Here is a 25019-nt window from a genome sequence, read left to right as displayed (position 1 = left end):
CCGAGGAAAGTGTTTTCACAGGTGACATAACTGCCAAGTTGAAGAGGTTGTTCCTTAGAAATCAAAGGAGCAGGGAAAAAAGGGGGGGGGGGGACGGACATGACCAACAAAACCCAACACCTTCACAAAACAACCTTCTGCTGCTGAAGACCAGTCCAGACTTCTAAGCTTTGACTTTTACTTTCTGATGTTTGAGAAAAAAAAAAAAAAAAAAAAAGAGAAAGGAAAGGGAGAATAGAGGTAAAAATTTCCTAATGGAGGTTTACAACCAAACGAGAGCCTGCACTCGTCTCTATACAACAGGTGAAGGACTGGCTGGGGCCAGTGGTAGACCAGGTATCCAGGGGGGGGTCTGAGCTACCTCGCAGCCATCCTCCCAGAATATTTCAGTTCCTTGCAGGGGCAGATACAGCAAATACTTCCTTTACAAGCTTTTAAAAAACAAGGAAGCAAACCACCACCCCCATCACCACCTCCTTCAGCTCCCACGTCAAGCGAAAGAAACCATACCTCAGGCGAGCCAGAATTGGTCCACACACCACGCTAACAGGAAGCCTTGTGTAAAATACCAATAACACTGAAGACAGTAAAGAGGATCTTTCCTGCACTGTACTGATTGCAGCTGTACTTTTAATGTAATTACAATACTGTGTACCACATTGCTTGAAGTGTCACATACATATACAGCACAGTATTTAACAGCACTGCTGAAAAGTGCAGAAATCCTGAAAATTTTAGTGGTGGAAACTTAAGTGCTGTAGTACACAAGGTGATATAGCAGTAGTTTTGCTATTTTGAGGAGGAGAGGAATATGTTTTAGCATCACAGAGACTGCATCTTGTACCTGCACCTTCACTTATGCCTGTAAGACAGGGTGGCTGGCAGGCTCTGCTGACCCCCCAGTCCTTGCTTCTCTAAGTCCACTAAGATCAGATAACGCTGCCTTGAAAAGGTTGATAGAAATCCTAGTCGGTGAGAGATGGGTTTGGTCCATCTCTCGGACTTTTGTCAGCTGCCAAGCTGATAAGCGTCTCTAAAGCTTTTCTTAAAAAGTTAAGTAAAAGCTCATTTAGGAATCAATTGCCCAGCAAGCGACAGGAGTGGGTAACAGAAGCACAGCACCCAGCCTGGGCTTCGGCAGCCCCAGGGCAGGGCACTCACTCCAGCAGGGGTTCCTGCAGTGGGACTGGGGTGCTCCTGCTGGCACGGCAGTGCCACCACGGCCTGTATGGGTTCTGCCAGCACCACTGTGCTTAGCTGCCACTTGTAAAGACAGCAGGGAACCCGCATGGCTGTAACAAGCTGTGGGGTCAGTTTTCCCTTCTTGTCCAGGAATGATCCCATGCTTAGAAGTGTTTACGGGAACACATGAATTATCACTCAGCCACGAGGAAAAGATGGCAACAGCAAGCACATACCTTGAGCCACCACATCACACATGGATACTGGGACAGAAAGAGAAAAAGGATGACAGAGCAGTTCCACTGTAGTAAAGCCGTTTGTTACCCACACTCCACAGCCCCTATTTATCTGTTGTATTAATTAGCTTAGAGAGATGACTCTGGGAGAGCCCAGATGCCAAGCCTGAGGACTGCAGGTCATTATCATGCCTACTGAGAGGTATACATAAACCTCAAGAATAAATAAGGCTGAAGGAGGAGGACACCCTGATGCATCAGCTCTCCCTGGGGGTCCCACTCTTCCCCAGCCCAACATCCTCCCTCCCCTGCAAGAATGCAGCACTGCATTCCTGCCTTAATGAAGTTAATATTGCTGGAATGTCAACCTGAGTGCAAACCTCCATCTACAAAAACAAAGAGGTATTTCCCTCCCCAGCCCTATGTGGGCTGTGTTTTGGGATTTTATTTTCCTTAAGCTGGATTAGTGGTGAAACTTGGCAATTTTTTGCCAGATGCTAAAAGCCTCTGGTTTGCAACCAAGCACCTCTAACAGATATGAGAGCACCAAATCACAGCACCTCAGAGCAGTGCTGTAAAGGACAGTATAGAAATGCACAGATGGGCACCTCTCCAGGGAAGAAGTGCCTGATCTGTGGATCCAAACAGGGCTGGATACTCAGCAGGTACAAATTGTCATTGGTTCACTGGCCTCAGCTGAAGGACAACTGAAAGGTACTAAGAAGCTTGCTTAGAAGCATGTATGCATGCAGATACGCACCCATCCACCTGCAGCTACTGACACTGCATTTGTTAATCTCACCTCAGCACTGTCAGTGAGCTTAAAAATATATCATATATATCATATCAGCTTCTCTTAAAAGGTTCCCTCATATGTATGTGGGATCCATCCATCCAGATACCATACCTGGCATGACACCACTGCACTGCATTCCCAAGAAACATACCTGACCAGCCAGCCAGCTTGCAATAATACAATTTCCACATTTCTCCCAATTACAGCTTTTAAGAACCCTCACGTGAAATGGAAGGTTTATGCTATAAAACCTCACTTCAAATTAGGCAGTCACCAGAAATGCAAATACTCAAGCGCTCCTACTCTTCAAAATTAGCTTAGCACGTTAACGTATTTAAGCAAATACAGGATGTGCATTGTTGCAAAAAATAAAAAAATAAAAAAATAGTGGGCCAGGTCTCCAGTCAGAAAAAAAGTGACACAGTTCCAGTAAGTGATGCAGAATTACAATAGGCATTATTTACACTGCAGGGAATATGGGAATAGAAAGTTATGACTGTAATACAGGGTCAAATCAGTTCTGAGTTGTTACTCCAAAACCCATTATTTTGTATTAACCAGTGCCTCTCCATTTCATTTTTTATGAAAGGTAAGTAATGGTGAACACCAATAACCTGTTCTCCTGTGCTCGTTTTGGGCTAGGAGCACCGAGAAATTCAACAGAGGTAAGTCCTGTCCTACCAAGAGGCAGAGCTCAGGCCCCGTTGACAGCCAGGAACGTCCCATAAACTACCTTGCTTGAGTCAAGTATATTTTAATATTATAACTATTTAGACAGTCCAGAAGATTAGGATTCAAATAAAATGTGAAGTAATGTAAAGCCAAACTTCCACATAGCAAGCATTTCTGTCTTAAAGAGAAGGGGGCAAAATTATTCTTTGCTATAGTGCTTCTCAGATGCTGCAAGAAGCCTTATGGCCACACCACTATCTCCCTTGAAAGGCAACAGGAAAGAGACTGGGAACAGAACAGAGAGATGCTGAGGCCAGGGGAGAGCTAAAGCTTAAAAGACAAAAAAGCACTCCAAAATACCTCACGTGCTGTAGACCTCACACAACCTGTTTAGCTTCCCTCAACACCAACACGGATTTTTTTTGTTTATTGAAGAAGAGCTGGCTACATACTCCTCTCGCATGGGGAGCTCCCTAAGCTTCCAAGTGCTGGTGACCTGGGAATGTCACTGGGAACATGGCATCTGCTCCCACCATCTCTACATAACTTCTTGATGCTCTTGGTGTTACCTTTCAAGCTGACAGAAGGAAACCTTGTCCATTTTTCAGTACCTGGTTGATTAGTTTACTAAGGGGTCTAGAACAACCTTGGGTTTTAGCATTAGCTGGAAAGTACACATATCCCAAGCGAAGAAGGGAAGAACCACAACAGAGGCTGGGAGTAAAACAAAGGAGGTCCTGGGACAGACAGAAGGTACATGGAGGGGAAGAATGAAAAGAGGCAATATCAAGAAGCCCAGAGGAGGTGTTGAGGTCTGAAGACCGAGATAAAGGCTGAGTCATTCCTGATGATGGGTAGGTACTGCAGGAATTTTATGTTGGCACCTTACAGTTAGTAACAAGGCATGCTCAGGCAAAGATCTTTGCACTTCCAACAGTGTTGCAAGTGATTCTTCTGCACAAGAAGAGCTGCAGAACCGTTTCCAGCACTTCTCGCACAGGAGCGAACAAACTCCTTGGAATTCTCAGGCAGGAAAGCACTTGGCTGGCTGTTGTACTGATGCTGAAGGAGAAACAGCTGACAGCAGGTGCAGGCAAAAAAATGCCTTCCTAGGAAGAGAGCACACAAGTAAGAGAGCACCCAAGTACTTCCAAGGAGTATTATATACTTTTTGAACACCTGAACCCGCTGCAATTCTCTCAAGGTGGCATACTTCTGCATGTTCTTCTTACAGTGCATTTAACTCACGCTGAGGTATCAACACCATTATAATTAGAGCTGTATCTTAGGTTAGTACAGAAGAAATTCAGAAGGGAGATGCAACTATCCAAGCAGATTTAGGGAAGGAGAGGCAGAAGCAGGGGTAACAGGGAAAGACGGATCTAGAAATCAGGGGGTAGTCTGGAGAATTTCTGTTGTCATTTGTCTTCTTAAAAGGCCCTTTGTTACAACAGATATCCACCTAATCTAAATGTAACATGGTAGTGTATTCCATCTATGAACTTCAGAGGACACACAGATGCAGAAGAGTTAACCAGAGGCAGAGTGGTCGTGGCAGAGTCAGCCACCAAGCCCCTTGCTAAGCCTGTGCTGGGAGGCATGGGTCTGGCAAGGGGAACAGCCATAGCTGTAATAACTGAAGGATGATCCTTGAGAGAGAGAAACTGAAGCAAAGGGATTTGGTTTTGCTAGAAAGCCAGCCTGACAAATTGATAAGAGGACGCAGAGAGACAGAGGCAGGGCGTAGGAGCTGCAAGCTTGCTCCTTCCGAATCGAAGGCTTTCATCTGCTCGGGCCAAGCAAGGTTTGCTCCTAGAAAGAAGGCCAAGATTCAGGATCGAAGGAATCTGAGTTATAACAACAAAGAAGGCCTGGCTGTTCTTTGTCTGCTGGCAACCAGTTTTCTTTCAGAAGACCAAATTGTGCGGCTGCATATACTTTCTGACAACAAGAGGGAAACCTCCTGCAGGGCACCAGATAAGGTTGACCCTGCAGGAGGAGCTGCAATGTAAGACCCAGCTGCTGAAGCCTATGGAGCCACCTTGAACCTGACAGGGTTCCAGGGTCTTTCACTGCACAAACTACAAGGTAAAAATGCACTTCAGCAGCACACAAGGTATAGCTTGCTTGATGATCTGTGACAAAACCAGAAGAGCAACACATCACAAGCTTTGTGCTGCCGTGGCCTCCCATTAATGTACGCTCCTGAACTCAGTTTTCAAAGCTTCTTATAGACACCAGCTTTCCTCCTCCCCCCAAATATAGTTTGTTGAAGTGGCTTTCATCCTGAGAATAAAAAAAGCTTGAGTGCGAAAGGGTTGAAAAATTCTGTCCTGCCGCCATTACTGTTACCTTAAATCCTGAACCTTGCCCTCAGCATCTATAAGTCAGAGGTAAAGGCAACAAATTTAGGCAACGAATGCTGGGAGACATGCTCCAAGACTACAGCTTAGATCTCACAGCATTCATGGTTGTCAGTTTGTATAGTGCTTTGTGGTGCTGTTTTCATTTTTGCCACACTTAGGGGTTAAATTTCTGTTTATGATTAAGGACCCCAACCTCTCCCCCTCACACACATACTTACTATGAGACCAACTGAGCATTAGTGTATCTGTACAACGTCTGCAGGTCAAATGGGCTCCTAATCCAGATAATCCACCCAGTGTGATTGGTTACAGTTCTGTAGAAATCCTTTCATTTTCATTCTCTTGCCACTGCTGACAGAGTTTTGTTGACAAATTAGCCGCAAGGTAATGGATGCATGAAGATTAGAATACCTTGGTTTGCATGCGGCAACATCAAATCACCAAAAATAAATACACATTAAGAAACCGGAAAATATACCCTTATTAAAACAGGGCAGTGGTTTCTTAAAAAATGACAACTTAGAGCTGCAGCACAGAGGTAAAAGCATGATGCAGAAGAGGAATACTTCGGTCTGAAATGCAAAGGCTTCCTCTCCAGTTTTCAGACATCTAACTCGCCTCTGCCTCGTAGACCCGCCTCACACCTTCCCTTCACAGCCTCTGTAGGACATACACCGACTTGCTGCACGGCCAAGGCAGTTTACTTAAGTACCCACAAGACACCCCTGGGCAATGCAAAACTTAGCCAGGCCTCTTGAGATGATAGCTTGCCATGAAACCAAAAATCCCTGAAAAGAAGGCAATGCCTTAAAGGCTACTTCCAAATGCCAGAGATGCAGAGTGCTACATTTGCAATAGAAGCAAGACCTCACCACTGGCAGCAAGGGAGATGGATCACCAGTCTATTGGCCAAAACAAGGTGGGGGGGAAATTAAGCTGGGGAACAGAAGACAAAAGATCTCCCTTGCTACAGCTCTACAGTAATAGACCTGGATCTATTTTAAAAACAAAATAAAGAAACCCCTAAAATCCACCCCACAAGACTCCAGTCAGCAGGATACTGGACTTTCAGACTAAAGGTAGGGACCAGAAGCAGCAGTAACACACCAGGTTTGCTCCCTCTAAGAGCAGGGCTGCAGCCTTCCTGGTGGCTACTGCCATTCAGGCTGAGAAGCTCACTGCTGACACTTTTCTGTTGTCTGGCCCCAAGAGTTTCTTAAACAGGCACAAACAAAAAAAACCAAAAAAACAACCTTCTCATCCAAAATCCTGACACCTACCTGGGTGACATAGGGAGGTGGCTGTCAGGAGGAGCCAGGGTGAGCATGAGGAGCCTTCAATTAAGCAGCTTTACGAACTGAGCTACAGCAAGCAAGAGTGAGAAATAGTCAGGGAAGGGGAAGCAAACAGTTAATTCAGGCTACTGGGCTCCTGCAGCTCTTTTCCTTGACATTTTTCTAAGAGTTTTGGGAAGAATTAGCTGCTCTAAAAAGGAAGAACACTTTTGTGAAGAGAGAAGGCTGCTTATGTTTAAACCTATGGGTAATATACTTTAAGGTCTAGCCAGCACAGCTCTACTATGCCCTTTGGGTTGAGGTAGTTACACTGTGTTTCCAACAGGCTGGAAGGCATCTGGCACAGTAAGAGTATTATGGGGCCAGAGCCCCTGTACTTGACAAGGTGAAGGAAACTGCTCTGCAAAAGATGGGAGAGAAGGAAAAAGCAGGGTTCAGACAAAATGAAGCAAGATACATATGAAGGGGAAAAAAGTGAAAGAAACAAGGAGAACAGGAGAAGAGCAACTAATTCAAAGAAAACGGGAATGAAATTGCCCCATCTTACAGTGGAGGACAGGAGCTCCAGTTTCACCCAAGATGTCCTCTAACTGGAACAGGCAAAAGTTGGTATTAAAATAAAAAGGGGGGTGGGGGTGGGGTGGGGTGGCGGGAACTCACAGGAACACAGTTGTAAAAAAAAGTTAAGAGCATTCAGGTCTTCTTCACATTAAAAAAACCTGCACTGGTTTAGAGACAGATATATTTGTTAGCCACCGGTTTAGTTAGATTGATGGAATCTCCTGGAGACTCTACAAACCTTACAGACATAAGTAGCTTACATTGGTCTTTTGAGTGCTGTGCTCAAAAAAAGCAAAAGTTCCTAGAGAATGAAAACAGAAAGCAAATGAGACAAGTAAACTTAAAGAATATCCCACATACTCATAAGGAGGCCAAAGAAACCTTATTTAGGAGGACTCATAAAAGACTATACTCATTTCAATGAAACGGTATCTAGAGTCACAGTACTAAATAATAACACACTTGAGAAAAATTCAGGAGGCAAGCAAAATCCTTCCCACACTTTTGGAAACGGGGAGAGGCAGAATAAGGAGGACAACAGATCCCTATCTAATTACCAAGAGTTGTGGGGAGGGTGCCAATGCACACACCATCCTAGAAATGTAGTATCTCATACAAGTTTGCTCCTTTAAGGCATCATTTTACACTGTTCCCTAGTCAATACTATGCCATAGGACCAAGCAGACTGGACTTCAACACACAGACTAAGAAGTTTTGTATTTCTCATGCAATATTCCAAACCCCAGTGTCCTCCACTTACACACTTAGTCCCACCATTTGAGTTTCCTGCCTCTCATGCCACATTCTTTGCTTGTGACTTCAGAAGACAAGTAACACTTTCAGCTCCAAATTCCTTCGAAAACTCACCTCCTGTTCAACTGCTGACAGTTTTGAATTCAGTGACAAGTATGTTGGCTAGCAGTTCAGCTACAGGAGAGAAAGAAAACCCCACAAAGAGGTGGAACAAAGGTGGAGAACAAAAGCCCCCCCCTTCTCCCAATTTGTCTGCCCACATACCGAAGATCAAAAGAGCTCCAAGAAGACTGTGCATAATCTACATACTTTGTGACCTTATTACAATCAAACTCCCCGCAGGCACGGCCGCTGTGTATATATGCACGCACTGTAAATACACAAGTGGGCCTATGGACGTTTGCCAAGACATTTGTTCCATGCATTGAGTTTGCTTACTTTTAACAATGCTGAGGCCAAAGAAGTGAGGCTCTTTAATCTTCACTAAATCACAAACTTGCTGAAAGAGCTCCTGTCCAGTGGCTTTAACCTGAAAGAAACAACCAATCCAACATTACCGATGGCTCATACCTGGATGGAGCAATTCCCCTTCTTTATATTGGCCAATACGTTCTTCAGTACCATAGCACGCATACACAAAAAAAACCCAAACCAAAACAACTCCAACCAACCCACAGAACAAACTTTGTTTTCAGTATTATTGCTGTTATCACAGAATAAAAATCAACATGTCATTCTCCTTCCTTCACAGTGCAAAGTGGCTCAGCTCAGTAAGCCACGAATTCAGTTTCCTATCTATTGGCAACTTTGTGTAGGAATTTGGGGCACTGCTGGAGCCCTAGTTTTGTGCAGTACTGACCAGGCTATTTAGAGGTGCTCTTACAAAAAGTGTGTTTGTAATTACAGAAATGAAAACACTATTTGCAGATTATTTTTTTTTTGAGGTTAAGAGAAAAAAAAAACCACAAAAACAAAAGAAAACTTTCATTCAGAAGTACTAAAAACAAAAGTACACAAACAAACTCAAGACTGCTTGGTCTGAGCAGAAATAGCTCAGGGTTAGAGATGAGGTTGCTCTGTATCCCACACAGAAGAGCTTGTTCTGTCCTCTGCTGACTTCTGGTCACACAGCAACTAACACCTTCATCTTCTGAAGCTGTCACTACAGCCTGTAAGCTCTTGCCTGTTTCCGTGCCATACTGACACCTCCCAGTACCTTTGCCTCCCATAACACTGTGCACGCACTGGGAAGGCAGAGCTGCCAGCACATGCTCCTGCAGGGGACCAGAGGCTGGGGAGTAGTTGCAAGCATTGGCAAGAGCACAGGGCAAGAGAGCTGTGGCACAGCAGCACAGCTACTGAGTGCACTTTTCTAGCAGGGCTGCTAAAAGCACAGGCTACCCCAGCAAGAGCGTAATTCTGGCTACCTGCACGTGCAGACCTGGATGTGTACTATGATCAGAAGATTCCCCCATTAAATGTCCCACCACCTACAGCTTCATTGCCCCCTGCCCCATTGCACCACCCCAGCAGCACAGACAACTCCAGGCCCAAACAAAAACCTCAGCCCTCAGAGGCACCGGGGAAGGAGTTCTGAGCAAGAGCAGATGGGGAGAGCCAAACAACACTGACGGACCACCTCAGCTCAGCTCAGCCCAGGGCGCAGCCAGCTGCAGCGGCAAAATGGGCCAGAACCTCTGAATTTCATTAAGCCACTGCTGGATGGTGGGCCTGCCTGAGGGGGCACAGTGTAGCACGATCTTCACAGCGGCAAAGGGTGATAGGACAGAAGTCGACTACTGAACTCTCCTATAACCTAATCACTGCCATCAAACTAATCGCCACGGTAATTCTTCAAACCCTTTTAGTGCAGGTGTGCCACACTCCCCAGAAACTGGCTGTGCTCTGCCCCAGGATGTACCATGTCACTAGACATGGACAATGGGAAACAGGAGTTATTTAAGTACCCATTTTCTTCTGCTTGACAAGGCATTACTAGCCAGCCACTCACTACTGCTTTATGGGGAGCTTTGAAGCCTGCACTACACCAATACATACTCACATGCATATATATGCTTTGGGAGGGGAGGAGGCAGTGCACAGTTCTGGTAAGACCCAATACCGCATCTGGGTCTTATTATAAATGTCTGTGCATGAGACTTCACCCTTGCCTAATGCAGTATTTGCTCAGCTGCCAAGAACAAGCAGCTGGAAGGGAAAGCTGGGCACAGGTCTGTCTCCTTTCTCAAGGAAGCAAACTCTGACCATGTTCTCCTACCTGGGAGGACTCACTAAGGAAAAGGTGACCTACCCCTAGCCAAAATGGTTACGTGCATACAAGAGTCACTGGCAGCACAGGGCTCTATGTAATAAAGCCTTACGATTAGATGAATTTTGTAAGTGACATGCTTTCACACCTAAGGGAACAAAAACCTGCTTTAAGATACATAGTTCTAAGGAACTGAGCACTTCCACGTTTTGTGACACTGAGCTCTAAAGCACTGATTTAATCAGACTTCTTGCACAGCAGGTATGTGTGCTACCACCTTGTCCATTCTCATTTTGGCACTTCCCTTCTGGATCAAGTTTTACTCCCAGCCTTCAAGGCTGTGCAATACCGATTACACTTGCAATCGTTGTTCCCTGCTCCTGCTCAAAGCAATCAGCATTTCCCTTTGCATTTTTCATCTGTGCACTTCTCTTTGGCCTCTCCTCCCTTTACATACGGCTCCTGTGCCAAGCTCCATCCCAGACACTATGAATCATTCTTTCCACTGATACTCAGATTTGCCCCATGTCAGACTCAGTGCTTCTTGACACATTAAATTCAGTCCAAAATGAAGTCAACCGCAAGTTTACAGAAGGTAACTGCTACTCCAGGGTCATTCTCTGTGCAGATATTAATGTGTATGAGTTACCTATCTCTATTTTTCTTGGTCCATATGCTTTAAAACATCAGCTCTCTTGCCTCCAGAACAACTGAAAAAGTTCAGACCTATGCTTGCCATTTGCCAACACACAGGACCTCACCAGACTTCCTCCCCTCCAAAAACTTCTGTTCATGCTCCCACTCTTTCTCCAGCAGCTAGACAAGGAGCAACATCTGCTGTGGCTGCTTCTAAACTGCCCAAACGCAGGTAGCATGGCTGCTTGCCCTGCTGCCCTCGTTGGCAGCCAGACCTTGGCTAGCATCGGGGTCTCTCCTTTATTCAGCTACTACCACCCCAGAAAATCTCCAGAAACTCAGTCATAAAAACCAGTTGATATTGATCAACAGGTTCAAAACTATCAGGGAGATAAGCCACGATGCTGGCAGATTAAAAAACTAAATAAATTAGATACCACTCCAAGATCTTTGGTGCAATTGACACAATTTTTAGTTGCACCATTCTCACTGACATCCTGCTTAAGCTGCCTGGTGCTCACATGCCATCTCCTTCCTGCGGCAGCCTGGAGCACAGCCGACTGCTTTACTCTGTGCTCCAATGTCTATTCTCCCCAGCAGAAACTTTCCACTTCACCTCCTCATCCTCAGGGCAGCTAGTGAGCTGCAGCACCCACTAGCTCTCCTCACTGTTTTGCTTCTCCTCACATTCACGGTTGGTCCCAGGAAGACAGATTTTCCTCCACACCAACCCCTCGAATTCATCTATATATCCAGACAGGTGGACATCAAAGTTAATTAAGAGATACCCGATTATGAGGAAGAGACTTTAAAATGGCTCCTGCTTTTCTCTCCAGCAGCATTATCTGTGAAGGGCACAAGACAAATCAATTTTAAAGAGCAGGCTTCAATCTACATGTGACCACATAAAACACATATAGGTAAACTCTTATCTGGAAGGGTGGAATTTATGGGATGGGAGAGAAAGGAATTACCTGCATAAACACTGTGCTTATCATGAGAAGGATCTATAATTTATTCTGCTGAAAGGATAACTATTCCTACCTACCTCACTGAGCTGCCTGCTTGTTTAGTATTTGCATTCCACACTGAAGAGGTAAAAAGGCTTTGGAAATCTTAAGTAGTGGCATTATTATTCTAATAAATGAACAAAGTATCATATGTGGTTGGGCTAATTAAATTTGGGTTCTACCAACATCACTAGAAAATTGCCTTGATGTTCCTTTAAAAAAAAAAAGCTCTCTCCAGCTGTGAAATCTTAATTTCTGTTGTTGTTTTGAAGGGGTGTTGTGGTAAAGACTGAAGCCAAATGAAAAGCTGGTTTTGCTGACTTGCCCAGCTGTAACAGGTCATGTTCCACACTCTATGCAATTAGGACACAACTATGCACTGAGGTCTCATGTTTTGGCCCACGCAGCTATTCCCTTTCACACGGAGGCACCTCCACGTACATGTTTTCACAACTCCACAGCCATCAAAGAAAGGGGCAGAAGTGAGGAGGGAAAGCATCTGGGGTCTTGTAGCAGGGACCCCTCCGTGGGGCAAGGTGGTGATGCTCAAGGCTCCCAAATCTGTGGAGGGGCAGCAGGCAGGAATGGGGGGGACACAGAGCCTCCCCTCCATCCCTGCAAGCTCTCAGTGCTAAAGACCATTTCTTATGCTTATTAAATAACCTGGAGGTATTTAAAAGACATGCAGATGTGGCACTTGGCAACACGGTTTTGTGGTGGGCTTGGCAGTGTCAGCTTTATGGTTGAACTTCATGATCTTCAGGGTCTTTTCCTGAATGATTCTATGATTTTAGGATAAACTGCAGGTATCCAAGATTTACCATATGGTTTAAGTGCTGCCTAAACTTAATATGGTGGAGCGTGACCCAGTGGTGTCAGAGCCGTGTGCCCCACTCAGGCATGAGCACAGCAGGCAGCAGTGATGGCATCAGCCCTGCCAGCACACTGCCCTCCTGCACACCAGTCTGCACCTTCCCGGTGGCAGGGCAGGCTCTGTTATCTCAGATCTTTAGCTTCCCTGATAAAAACTATAAGAAAGTGATATTTAGGGTCAGCCGCAACAGACCATTACCCAGGCCTGCACACCTGCCGCCAAGTACTTAATTAAATCATCATTTTGTGGCTTGCACAATAGCCAGAAGATTGCAAAAGCCTTCTGGGGCAGTAGATGGGCTGAGTTCGAACAGGTAACCTAGAAGCAGAGCACCCCAGATTTCACTGTTAAGCCTTGTTCCATCCAGCCCTGATGGCCGTTTCAGTTAACAATGCCACGCTTGGGCACAGCAGGTAGGAAAATTCCTACATGGATTTTGAAGATTAGCATGCATAGTTTCAAAAACCACCGGTTCTATCCAGTGCTTCAAATACCAGTTCACCTCAACTGTCTTCTCCCCATCGCCATCCCAGAGGGGGCAAAAACCCCCACCCAAAACAAAACAAAACCTCCCCAGCCCACAAGGAGTGCACCACATGCTCACAAGACAGCGCTTATCTTTGAGGGTAGTTTGTCATCTGAACATGAAGTGCCTCTGTCAGCTCAGTTTCTCACAAGTTCAAGGAGCAGCTGGCGTTGCACGAAGAGGCACCGTGCCATGGTGGACAGCATGCCACAATGGGCTGCCAGCTGACGTGGCTCTGCTGTCACCCGTGCACACATTCTTAGGCATTTGAAGTGAAGATCAAAGAAACGAAACAACTTACTTCTATTTCTTGTGGGTACAAGTACTCAAAAGAGGGAAAAAATGCTACCCTCAATGGCTGTTTACTCTGCCTTAGAGTCTTTGAAGGGATCTGCAGACTATCAAAACCTGAAATAGCTAAAACGCCAGAGCAAACGGTCGTGTGTTGGGCACGCTTGCTAAGTCATCAAGGCATTTCAGGATCAATTTTTTTAAAAATTATGTATTATCATCAGTGGCAAAAGCACTTAGAGAGAATAAAAAAGGAAACAACAACAGAAAAAGAACAGAGGGGACCCCTGTCCAAAAACACAACTGGGACTTTTAAGGGACTCCGCAAATGAGTTGAAGCTGCCCAATTAGAAAATGGTGCACCAATTACCTTAAGCTGGCTAATAGCCTTTTGGTGTCAGCAGACCAGCACCAGGCTTTTGGGAGAACAATGGGAGCTAACAAAACTCAACCGAAGCCACCATGCAGCGACCTCCCAGCCTCCCTCCTGGCCACTCACCCCGACGGCTAGGCTGAGCTGCTCCCGGGTGGGCAGAAAGACACAGACGCTCCGGCTCTCCGGCTGCATCCTGCCCGCCAGCAGTGCCCTGCTCATGGTAGGCAGCTCCGCGGGGGCCAGCGTCTCCTCTCTGGGCAGGTATCAGGCTCCCTTCATCCCACGCACCTGTCAAGAAGGTGAAAGCATCAGTGCCACACTCCTGCCAGCACTGGGAGCAGCCTGTGGCACACATTTGACAGGATGTTTTCCTCCTTGCTGTTTTTAAAAAAAAAACAAAACACAACTCATCCATTTCACAGCACCATGGCCAACATTTCCACCAGCATCGCAGCACAAGCCAGGCAAAGTCAGCCTTTAAACACCTTGTGAGCCCCAGGAGAGCGCCACAGAGTGATGAGGTCTCCCTAGAATAACAAACCAAAGTCAAGGTTTCAAGATACACGTTCAGTGATAAGACAGATGCCACCTTGGACTGCTTCCTGAAAACGCCCACAAGAGAGGGGGGAGCGTCCCATCCTTCAGCCAGGTGCCACGCTCTCACCCAAAGCAGAGATTACAATGAGTTGTCAGCAGGCACCTGTCAGTGCAGAGGGCTTCATCTGAGCAGTTTTTCTGCCTCACCCCACCCCCAGACCCTGGGAAACCACTGCCCCAAATCCTCTATACCTCAACTCAGAGAAAGAGGTAGAAGTGCATAAACTCACAAGGCTGAGCTGCTGTATCGTACTTTTTGTCAGAAGCACTGCCAGCCTCCTCGCAAGGACTGAGCCCAAGCTGCAGAAGCACCTTAGAGCTGAAGTTATTATCGTAACAGAAATAGAGACAAAAATTCAGTTCACACCCAAAAGCACAGTAGCCAACATCATTTGCGCGTTATAGCTGGGTTAGACAGTTTCCTCAGCAACTTGTGACATTTTATTTACAACCCTCTCAGCTCTGATGCTCTCCAGGACAGGGAAGCATCCTGGGGCACCTAACAAAACTGCTGGGAATGGGAGAGGCTCCTTGAGGATAGGTTAGGGATGAAAGCTGGCAGAGACCTCAACCAGCAAGATACCAAGCAGTTATGGAGTCCACTCCATCCCTGTGCAAGATTTGATGCAAGTCAAACCCTGGCTGCCTCAAAGTCACCCCAGCATGACTCCCTTCCACCAGCAGCACCCAGACACTCATCACCAGCACAGTAACAGAGGTGCTGCTGGCTGGCGCCTGCCCACAAAGCCCCCCCATGCCCCTGGGGATGGGCACATACCCAAGCACTGGCAGCCAAACACACTGGCTCTGGCAGCACTACCCTCTCCCACTGCCCACGCCACAGCCCACCGTCAGGGGACGGGCTGTGAAGGGATGCACAGGGTTTACCTTTGCCCTCCAAAATGGATTTGAGGACAACGGATCATAAGCAACCAGGAAGCAGGTCATGCGAGGTTAACACACGTACATATATATGTATGTACACATGCATATGTGCATTACATGTAAGTTTTAAAAACATTTTGTATTTAAAATCATGTTTTTCCTGTTTTAGGGGAAAACTACAATGGAATCAAACTCTTGTGTGGGAGATGGGAAAAGCAAAGTGTCATGGGAAAAAGTACAGTACAAAGTACTTGGATTTACCCCTCTCCCTTCCACTGTGCTCAAGACTTTTTTTTTTTTATAAATACAGGAAAAAGATCTGTAAGTGTCCTTTTGCAAGTACAAAAGTTGTTCCATGCACCTCCTTCCCTGCACCAGCATACACCATGATTCTTAATAAAGCATTTTTTTATACAAGTTCTTTATGTAGAGCACCATAAGAACACAAACATTGCATTTATTGTATTAATGAAAAGAGAGGGTTATTAAAGACTATTATTACGACTTTTTTCCAAAATCATAATTTAATTACACGAGAACTAGGAGTTTTAACAAGAAGATTGCTCTAAATTATAAGCAAGCAGAAAAATCACATTTGACTTCCTTGGACAGGTTAATATTTCATTTAATAGAAGCTTTAAGAGAAACACTCTGATTTGTCCTCTCTTGTCGATATAATTAGACCAATGAGCTCTCCTAGGCTTCAGGCTACACACTACTACCAGCTGTATATAAATTACAAATGTCTACAGAATGACTCGAGGGCAGCAGGTCACCATTATTATTGCCAGCTGATGTCATATGCACCATAAACTTTATCAACAGCATAAAGAGCTCGGAGTATGAGCTCAAGCTTTCCAACACAAGCAGGTTTGTCTTAATTGTCAAACTGCTGCACTGGCTGGTACACATTCCCACTCACCAGGGGAGATCATATCCAGCAAAGACATTAATGCATCTCCTAACAGAACTGAAAATAGGACACAGAAGCAACCGTGAAAAACATGTGCACACAATTTTCTGTGGATAACTGAAGAAATTGATTCCCAGTTCCCTACAGCCTCTATAAAACAAAGCTTTGGGAAAGCTTTTCCACTGGTCTCACACCCGCTTTGTCCATTTCAGTTTTTAAGAGAACTGTGGACCCTGAGAGCAAGGAAGTGAGAAAGGAGGGGGAGAAGGTGTTTTTCTTCTTGTTTTACAACAAATAAGCTTATGGACCCTGCCACAGCAGGTAAGAGGTTAAAGAAGCAACATTCTTAATCTGCAGGGGGAGGTCAAACACAAGCACAGCTCAGCCTTCTCTTCTTTAGAAGTACATCAGGATGTGATAAAACATAATGAATCATTAACTTGCTAGACCTGCAAGTGTACACCTTTAAAAAAAAAAAGTTGTGAGCCAAGAGTAACTGCCCAATGAAAACAAGTGGCCAGAAGGAATGCTCTTACTTACACATACACAATTTCAGACTGCCCATATGCCATTCTTTTGTTTACCACAGATTCCAACCTCTTAACCTCAATTAAACCCTAAAAGCTCCAGCAAATGCACCACAGATGAATTAATAAAAGCTGAAGTCAATCATCAGCCTCTGGGACACCCTATAGGTTGGTTGTTTTTGTTGCTTGGGTGTGTGGTTTTTTTGTAAATAACATCACTTCATGTTTTAGCTCCTGGAGAAGTGCATTTTGAGATGTAATTGCTTGGTCAAAGGCCCAGCAGTCTATCAATGAAATAGTCAAAGGCGCTGTTTATTTGTATTCTTCTTGTATCAGTCAGGAGGCTTATTAGTGCCCAGAGTGGTGGCACAACTTATTTAGCACTGTTTATTTTACCTAAACACACACGCAGCGGAGCTTTGGAAAACATGCCTGTCATTAATTTCAAGACTCCTCTGATTAAACAACTCAAACATGGCCATAAAAACTAATTAAGAAAAACCCTAATCTTCCCCTTCTCTCCCCACAGCTCCTCGAGCTGCTTCCCAGCACCAGACCCAAACCTCAGCACTTGCTCGGTCAAAGTAGGAATTGCTGAGGTTTGCCCCAGGGAGAGGGATGAGTGGCAGAGCCCTGCAAGGGGGGAGGATGAAGAGGAGGAAGGAGATCGTTTGCTTTGGGTATCAGCAGGACAGCTACGTAGACCACCTCACTCAGCCCATATACACAATGGCACAAAGATGGCCAGCCACCGCTGAATTTGGGGCCACGCTACAGCCAGCCTGTCTAGAAGCAGGGCTCATCCAGACAGCATGTGAGGAGTTTGCACAGCCTTATGAGTGCCACTGTATTTTACACATCAGTTGGTGGAACCATGGTGAATTGGGTCCTAATCCTGATTTCAGCCTCTAGGTACTGCCACAAGCACATCTCAAGGGGATAAAGCAAACAGAGGAATGAGCAATTGCTTATAAACTCAAAGCAGCAAAACTGTACAAACTCCTCCCTCTACTGAGAAAAAAGCCCAGGTAAATCTGTGCTTCTCTCAAGAACACCTGGAAACATGCTTTATAAGGTTGAATACCATAAAACATCATAGGAAAGCTGGTTTTGCTAGAGCTGCCAGAAAACGAGCATTAAGCATCTTCCTGATAAGATCTTCCCAGAGTGGCCCTATGGAGTCCCATCAAAAACTGTCTAGAAACAGTAAGACTCTTCTTAACATTTTCCAGACATTATCCAGAGACGTCTTAGTCTTCTAAGACAACTAGACTCTTAGGCTACAGTTTCACAATCAGCTTACACAGCTTTAATCAAGGCAGTCCTGCAGCAAGACAGACAGAAAAACTGCCTGGAAACAGATCTGCCTTCGGCTGCAACCCACACTTGGGCTGCCTCATACCAGTGATGAAATGCAGCCTTAAAACTGTGACCCCCCTTCACCTTCCAGGTATTTTTGTCCTCTCAGAGGCACACTGTAGGGCACCAGTCTTATCTGCAAAACAGAGTAATAAAGACTCTGAGCAAGTAAAAGATGTAACAATGGAATATATTAGCCTTTCATAGCAACTTTAAGACCCTACCCACCTCCTTTGACTACCCCCAGAGATGATGAAAATTTCTCTGGAAAGACGCATCAACCAGGAGAGAGGGGAAAAATAGTTGCTTGTCAGGGCAGAAAACAAGATTGATGCTAAATAGCTTTATGTCACAGCTGCAGATGATGTGAAAAGTGCCACCTGCAACCAACAGCCAGGACAACTAGGTCATGTCCTGCAGCGAATTCCCAGCACACTGACTTTTCCAACATATCTGCCTTGGCATCACTCCAGGACCTGCACAACACATTCAAAGCAAGGAGGCCATAAGGAGGCAAGGTACTGAATTTGGTGTCCACACAATGCTTTTGACAGAATATACACCTGCCTTCAAACACAGCACTACTCTGTAGGAAGCCCCGACTGAAAGCCATCGAATGAGGAATACCAAGACACCTCCCAGACACTTGGGTGCTCTGAAGGACTGGATCCCAGAAATGATGCAGCTTGGCTACAGGACAGATGCAACACTTGCAGCAAAGGCAACTGATTTTCAGTCCACAAACGTGGGAAATGCAACTGCAGCAGGCCTCCTCCATCTGCTAGCATCACCTGTTAGATTTGAGTGCCATCCTCTCACAGGGGTGGAATGTAGGCCTGGTTCCCACCATTCCTTTAGAATTTTCAAAAGGTACAATGGGAGATGGCTCCAAAAACTCCAGAGCTGCAGAGCCCTAGCAAACTTAGCTGTCACCTGTAGCCTTGAGACAGACAAGGAAGTCTCTGAGCATTGGTCTTCGATATGAAGGAACATCCTTTTTCCTTTCTTCCCGTACAAGCAGCACTCCCTGGTGATGCTGAGTTTTACAATAGAGAGGAAAACGCTTTCTCGTTAGTCTTCATCACAGGATTAGACACAGCTCTTACTTAGGCATGACCGCCCACACGCCACCCCTGTACTGTAAAGGTTTCCTGCCTCACTTCAAGCAGCACGAGCGCTAAAACATGAAACACTCTTGAGTTTGCAGCTCTTCTGCTCTGCACCCCTCACAATGTGGCCAGTGTGCTCAGGAAAAAGGGATCTCCCAAAATTCCCAGGGACAGCCATTCCTAACCTGGGACGATGCTACTATGCTACTCTGTAGACTGCCCTAGTCCTTAAGCTCAAAGACGGGGGACAACTCCCTTACCTAGGGATGGCAGAGCTCTCTGGTAGCCAAGTAGAAGTGACGCACGTTTTAGGGCATGCATCAGACCTTACTGCTGCTAACTAGTCCCGAGAGGAAAACTGCTTAGCTGAGAACAGGGCACCAAAGGAGGTGCTCCTACTGCACACAGATGCGCAACAGCCCAGTAGTGGTGGCAGGACCACGCAGGGTGTCTGCCACGCTTCCAATCAGCTTTTCCATGGGATGAAAAAAGCTCCAAACAGCAGTTTGTTCCCTGTGAAGACAGTCCAGTATGAATCATCTGGGCTTAATCTTTCCTGAAACCAAAACTGAATTTAGAAGCTTTTTGAGAGAAGCAGATGAGTATTAAAGGCTCCAGGCAAAATGGGACGAATTAGGATCTCACAGGGACTACACTTTTCCATCACTTCCAAGTGATGGAAAGTGCCTTTGATTTTTTGTACACAAAAACATGCAGTCTTTTAAAATGCATTATTTTATCAGAAGCATATGCAAAACTTAGTGGCATACATGCTTTACACAATACCCAAACAGTAAAGTCTGCAGCTAGAGCATGCAATTCCTCTCCAGCATGCCTTTTTCATGGAGAGACAAATATTCTCTTGTCACCATGGGAAAAGCAACAGACCAACCGATCCTGCCTGTTCATTGATTGTGTTGTAGCATGTACCCTATCACATCTGACTACCAGTGTGAAGTTTCTCATTACAATTAATTTGGTTACCTCTGAATAATCTATTCATAGATTTGTTGATTGATTACCAAGCTTACAGGGCTTCCTCATACTTCATAAATCAAGCTCACTGAAGTTTGAGTAAGTAGCAACTGAAGGTATCGATTGGCCTAGGTAAATGCAGAAGCGTAAGAAAGGACCAGCAGAACATGGGACAAGGTGTGAGCCAGCCTCGGTGTCCGCCACACCTGGCATAAAGTGGCTGCAAAGGGAGCCTGCTCAAACTGCAAAGCTCTGTTGCCTCAGCTGGATGACCAAGACAGCACTGCATGAGATCTTGCAAAGATTAAGGGAAGTGAATTGCTTGAATAGCTGTTCAGTAACAGCAAGCTTGCCTCCGCTGAAACACAGGGACACATGTCTTGAGATGGACCCTTACAGAAAGCTTATTCCTCGGCACATGTCTGCAGAGCCAGGAGTGCAGGAAAGAAAATGCTACAGTCTTGTACCTCAGGGTGAAGGACAGCAACAGAAGATACTTCAGTGTGGTACTCCAGTGCTCGCCCTGCACACTTCTGCCAAGTAGTGCAATCCTTACTAAAGACTGTTCATCTTTTGTATCTATGCAAAGCAGGAGAGGCAAAGTACTGTACTTGGAGACCAGCTGCAGCAAGGTCTTTAAGGGAGAGCGAGGCTTCCTTCCCAGCCACTGCAAATGTCAGGAAGCTTAGGAAGTGCAGCAAGACCTGGCCTCTCTACTAGCAACTCAGGAGAGAAGCCTCTTTCTGTATCATGCAAATTGCAAATGCACAAGTTCTCATGACCCAAAAACGTACCTGTTAGTTCTCCAACTGGAAACTTACTCCTTTAAGTCTACCAAGGCTCTAAACAGTGTTTCTCCCAAGCAGATCTGTTACACTCTTGCCTTAAGCACAACAGCCAATTCTACAAGACTGCCCTTGCAGAAGTTACTCCATGGTGACAGTGGTTTTATATTGGAGCTGAGCTAGACTCAATTGAAAGAAATCACCAAGCCTTCTGGAACACTTTGCAGAGCTGTCCAAAAAAGTGTGAATAAACTCTTCCTTCATTTTCTGTTCTCACCAAGATCTTGTAAAAGTTCTGGAAGTAGGCAGACTATGAAATCTTTATTTAAAAAAAAAAAAAAAACCACAACAAAAAATCCCACACCAAACCCTGCATCATTATAACTTCACAGGCAATACCTGAAGCTGCAGGACAAATAAGAACAGACATGCTTTTACTAATACATCACATAAAGAATTCCTCTGAGCTGGAATAGCTTTGCTACCAGTAATAACCAGGTAAAAAAAAAAAAGTTGGCTTACTTCGCCAGAGGAAGGAGAAAGTCCATGCTGATCTCATGGCATCTGATTCACTGCCTAAATATTCATACCAACTAGACAGCTTCTGCATCAGCTTGCTTCTAACTTTTGCCTCCTAAAGTCTACAGCTAGTCTTGAACATATTCAGAGCAGAGAGAAATTCCCATTTATGTGAAGTGGACAGAGTTCCAGAAAGAACAGATAAAATTGTCTGGAACACAGCTTGCCTCTATTACAAGTGTGAAAACACCAATCAGCCAATAGCTTGACAAAATTAACGCAAACAGCGGGGTCTTTATAATTAGATGCAGCTTCAGAGGCTGCACACAGTACTGCCAAGCCATCACCAGCAAAGTGATGGTGAAATGAGAAGATGCAGCCCCCAAAAAAGAGACAGAGGAAAAAAACCAGCTCTACAAGGTGCTGCATTTTTGAGGGGATGATGAATTTTGCAAAAAGAGGAAACATAGCAAAAAAAAGAAAAAGTGTAAGAAATGGTTTTAACAAGAAGCAAATTACTTCCTTCTGCAATTCTCCATGGAGCAGCTCCTCCCTGTCAGAGGACTTCTTTTGGGCCAAGACCGCTGTTCGTCTGTGCTCAGTTACTAACAACACGTTATGAATTAAGGTACCGCAGCTAAACACCACCAAGATAATCAAGGAGCAGTGCAGTAGCAGCACAGAACTTTGTGCAAGAAAAGGAGCGTAACCCCGGAGCACAGTAAGCATGCAAGTAATTTACATTGTCTTGCATTGGATGAACAGTAGAGCATCAACACTACAAAAGCCAGTTGGTACAGAGTTAACCACTGCATGCATACACTTTTTACCTGCAGTGCTGGCAACAGAAAAGTGTGCTGTAGCTTTAAAGCACTACCAGCTTTGGGGTTTGTTTTTTTTAAAAAAAACCAAACCCCAAACACAAAAACACCAAAAAAATGAAACGACATAGCCTTTACCTGCTATCAAAAAAAACCCTTCCCCTATCAAAAGAGTTAAATCAGAAAAACACATGTAAACACAAACTTTTTTGTTTGTATTAGGATTTTTTTATTTCAGGAGGAAAGTTGACACAAATTTATTCATCAACAGTATTTATCCCAGTTTATCATGTTTACATAAAAATCTAGTTGAACAACAACAAAAATTCCTAGGAAAAAAACCTGTCCAAAGAGCACAGACAGTATTTTTTGGTAAGTCAGTGAAAAGAATCATTACAACTGATGTTCTTCAATAGCATTTTGTAGACTTTTTTTTGTTTATACTTTTCTTACTCTGTGGGTGTGCGTCTCAAACCCCCCCCCCGCTTAAGGCAATCTCTGAAAAAAAAAAAAACCCAATTTTTTTTCCCTTTTGGATTTCATGTTCTTCTGGTTTGGCATTCCTTATCTGAAGCCAAAACACTGGCTACTACACAGACTCTCAACATCACCCGTGCTGAAAACAGAACACTTTGATTAAGAGTGCACAGCAATTAAATGGGAGGAATAAACAGAAGATGAGAGCGAGGCTAAGGCATTCTGTTGTCATTCCAAGTTTTCCAGGAACAAAATAAAGAAAGGGGAAAAAAAAAAAAAGATAAAAGCTAAACAAATGAATGGGAAACTAACATCCAAAATATTGTTTGGGGTTTTTTTGGGGTTTTTTTTTGTTTTGTTGTTTTTTGGTTGTTTTTTTTTTTTTTTTTTAAGATTACTCCAGTGCTAGAAATACATCCTCGTTATTTTCTCTGGGAAAGCAACTTATGTTTTTCAAGTATTTATTGTCAGGGCCTGGGCATCACAGCAGCTCTCTGAAGAAGGGACAAGGTTCAGACTGTTAGAGTTTCCTGGTGTGATGGAAAAAAACAGATGTGCATTTTAAATGCCACAGGGGATTTAACCTGAGAGCTCATCGCTGCCAAGCAGCGGGAGGAACATCTCTCCATGCCGACGGTGACCGGTTCTCAGCACAGGGCACCCAGAACCTTTCCCTGTAAATCGTTACTAGGGAAGAATTCAGGAGGTGGAGAAACAATGAAGTAGAGAGACTTTTTGACGCCCACCGCTTCTCCCGCCCACATACACCTGCTGGGACACTCGCCTCCATCCCCGCCCTGTCCCATACCCGTAGATGAGTGTCACCGGGGCCAGCCACCCAGCCCTGTCCCTCGAGGAGCACGCAGCCCCTCGGGCTGCTCCGGGAAGGGGGTGGCAGGGCGCCGGAGGGGGCCCAGGTGCCGGGCGCGCTGCCCCGCAGGGCTCACCCTGCCCGGGGTGCCGCAGCCGCGGGCCCCGCCGTGGCGCTTCCCTCAGCACCTGCGGGCAGGTGGCCGCCAGCCAGGCGCCCCTCGGGGAGCGACCCAGACCCGCGCCCCTCACCGCCCGAAGGGGCCGGTACGGTCCCGGGCCGGGAAACGCGCCCCGGCACCGCCCCACCTCCTCGCAGCGGCCGGACCCACGGCGGCGGGGGATGGCAGCGAGCGGCGGAGGAGCTGCCACGACTCCAGGACTCCTCCCGAGCCCATTCCCTGCTGCTCCCGGCCGCCGCCTGCCCACCCTCGCCGCCCCCGGGAGCCGCGGCTCCGACCTCGCGGCCACCCGCGCCTTAGCCCGGCGCTCACCGCTGCTCCGACGGCAAAGTTCCCTCGTGTCATAAAGCCACGAGCGGCCACGGCGCCGCGGCCGGAGCCCAACCCCCCTTCACCGGCCAACTCGTACCCCTGCTCCCGCGGCCGGCCCGCCGCAGGCGGGAGCCCCTCGTACCCCGCGGCCGGTGCGCAGGGCTCGCTCACCCGCCCCAGCCGGGCGCAGCGGGCGGTTCGCGGGTCTCGCCCGTTCAAAGCGCCGCCGGCAGCCGCGCCGCCCCCCCGGGGTCCCCGCAGCCGGCCAGGGCAGGTGCCGCTCCCGCCCCGCAGTTGGGACCCGTCCCCCGGCAGCGCAGCGGAGCCGCGCCCGCCCCCCGCTGCCAGAGGAGCCCCGGAGGGACGCGGGAGCCCCGGGAACTCCCCGCACCGCTGCTCCGACGGCGGAGACCGAGCCCCACCAGCTGCGCGGCGCCGCCCCAGCACTTACCGCGGGGTGGCCCCGGCCGCGGAGCTCTGCGGGGCTCTGCTGTCCTCTCCGGGGCGGCATACAGCGCCCGCCGAGCCGAGCGAGGCAGCGTCCGGGCGGGGCGGCACGGCTCGGCACGGCACGCTGCCGCCCTGGGGGAGGCCGGGCGGCGGGGCGGGGCCGGGCGGGGCGGGGCGGGGCGCTCCGCCCTTCCCCGGGACCGCACACCGACACCGGCGGCCGCCCCGCGCGGGACTGTCCCGCCCCCGCCGCACCGCCGGCTCAGCGGATTGGCAGAACGGGCAGGGAGTGGGCGGAGCGGGTCCGCGGTGTGGCCTTGGGTTGGCGAACGCGGCTTGTCAATCGGACCTGAGGCGAGGGGGGCGGGGCGGGAGTGGGACCGGTGGCCGGTGGTTGCGGGTGGGTCGGTGGCTGCGGGCCGGGCCGGTACCTACCGCTGAGGGGAAAGAGGGTG

The 25019-nt window shown here is 46.9% G+C and overlaps 1 protein-coding gene across 2 annotated transcripts in view; it reads right to left on the bottom strand.

Moving 5' to 3' along the window:
- FRMD1 (FERM domain containing 1) overlaps positions 1-24680 on the bottom strand; it is a 43070-nt gene extending 18390 nt beyond the window's left edge. For both annotated transcript variants that reach the window (XM_055714852.1, XM_055714853.1), the window contains exons 1-3: positions 24566-24680; positions 13967-14131; positions 8300-8390 (exon numbers count right to left, since the gene is read on the bottom strand). In XM_055714852.1, the coding sequence (XP_055570827.1) occupies positions 8300-8390; positions 13967-14062 (187 nt within the window). In that variant the 5' untranslated portion in view covers positions 14063-14131; positions 24566-24680. The remainder of the gene's footprint in view (positions 1-8299; positions 8391-13966; positions 14132-24565) is intronic.
- Between the last annotated feature and the right edge of the window lie 339 nt (positions 24681-25019).

Source organism: Falco cherrug, chromosome 6 (genome assembly GCF_023634085.1).
Source record: "Falco cherrug isolate bFalChe1 chromosome 6, bFalChe1.pri, whole genome shotgun sequence".
Classification (NCBI taxonomy): Eukaryota; Metazoa; Chordata; class Aves; order Falconiformes; family Falconidae; genus Falco; species Falco cherrug.
Note: the sequence above shows the minus strand (reverse complement) of the source record. Positions and strands in the feature narration are given on the sequence as shown.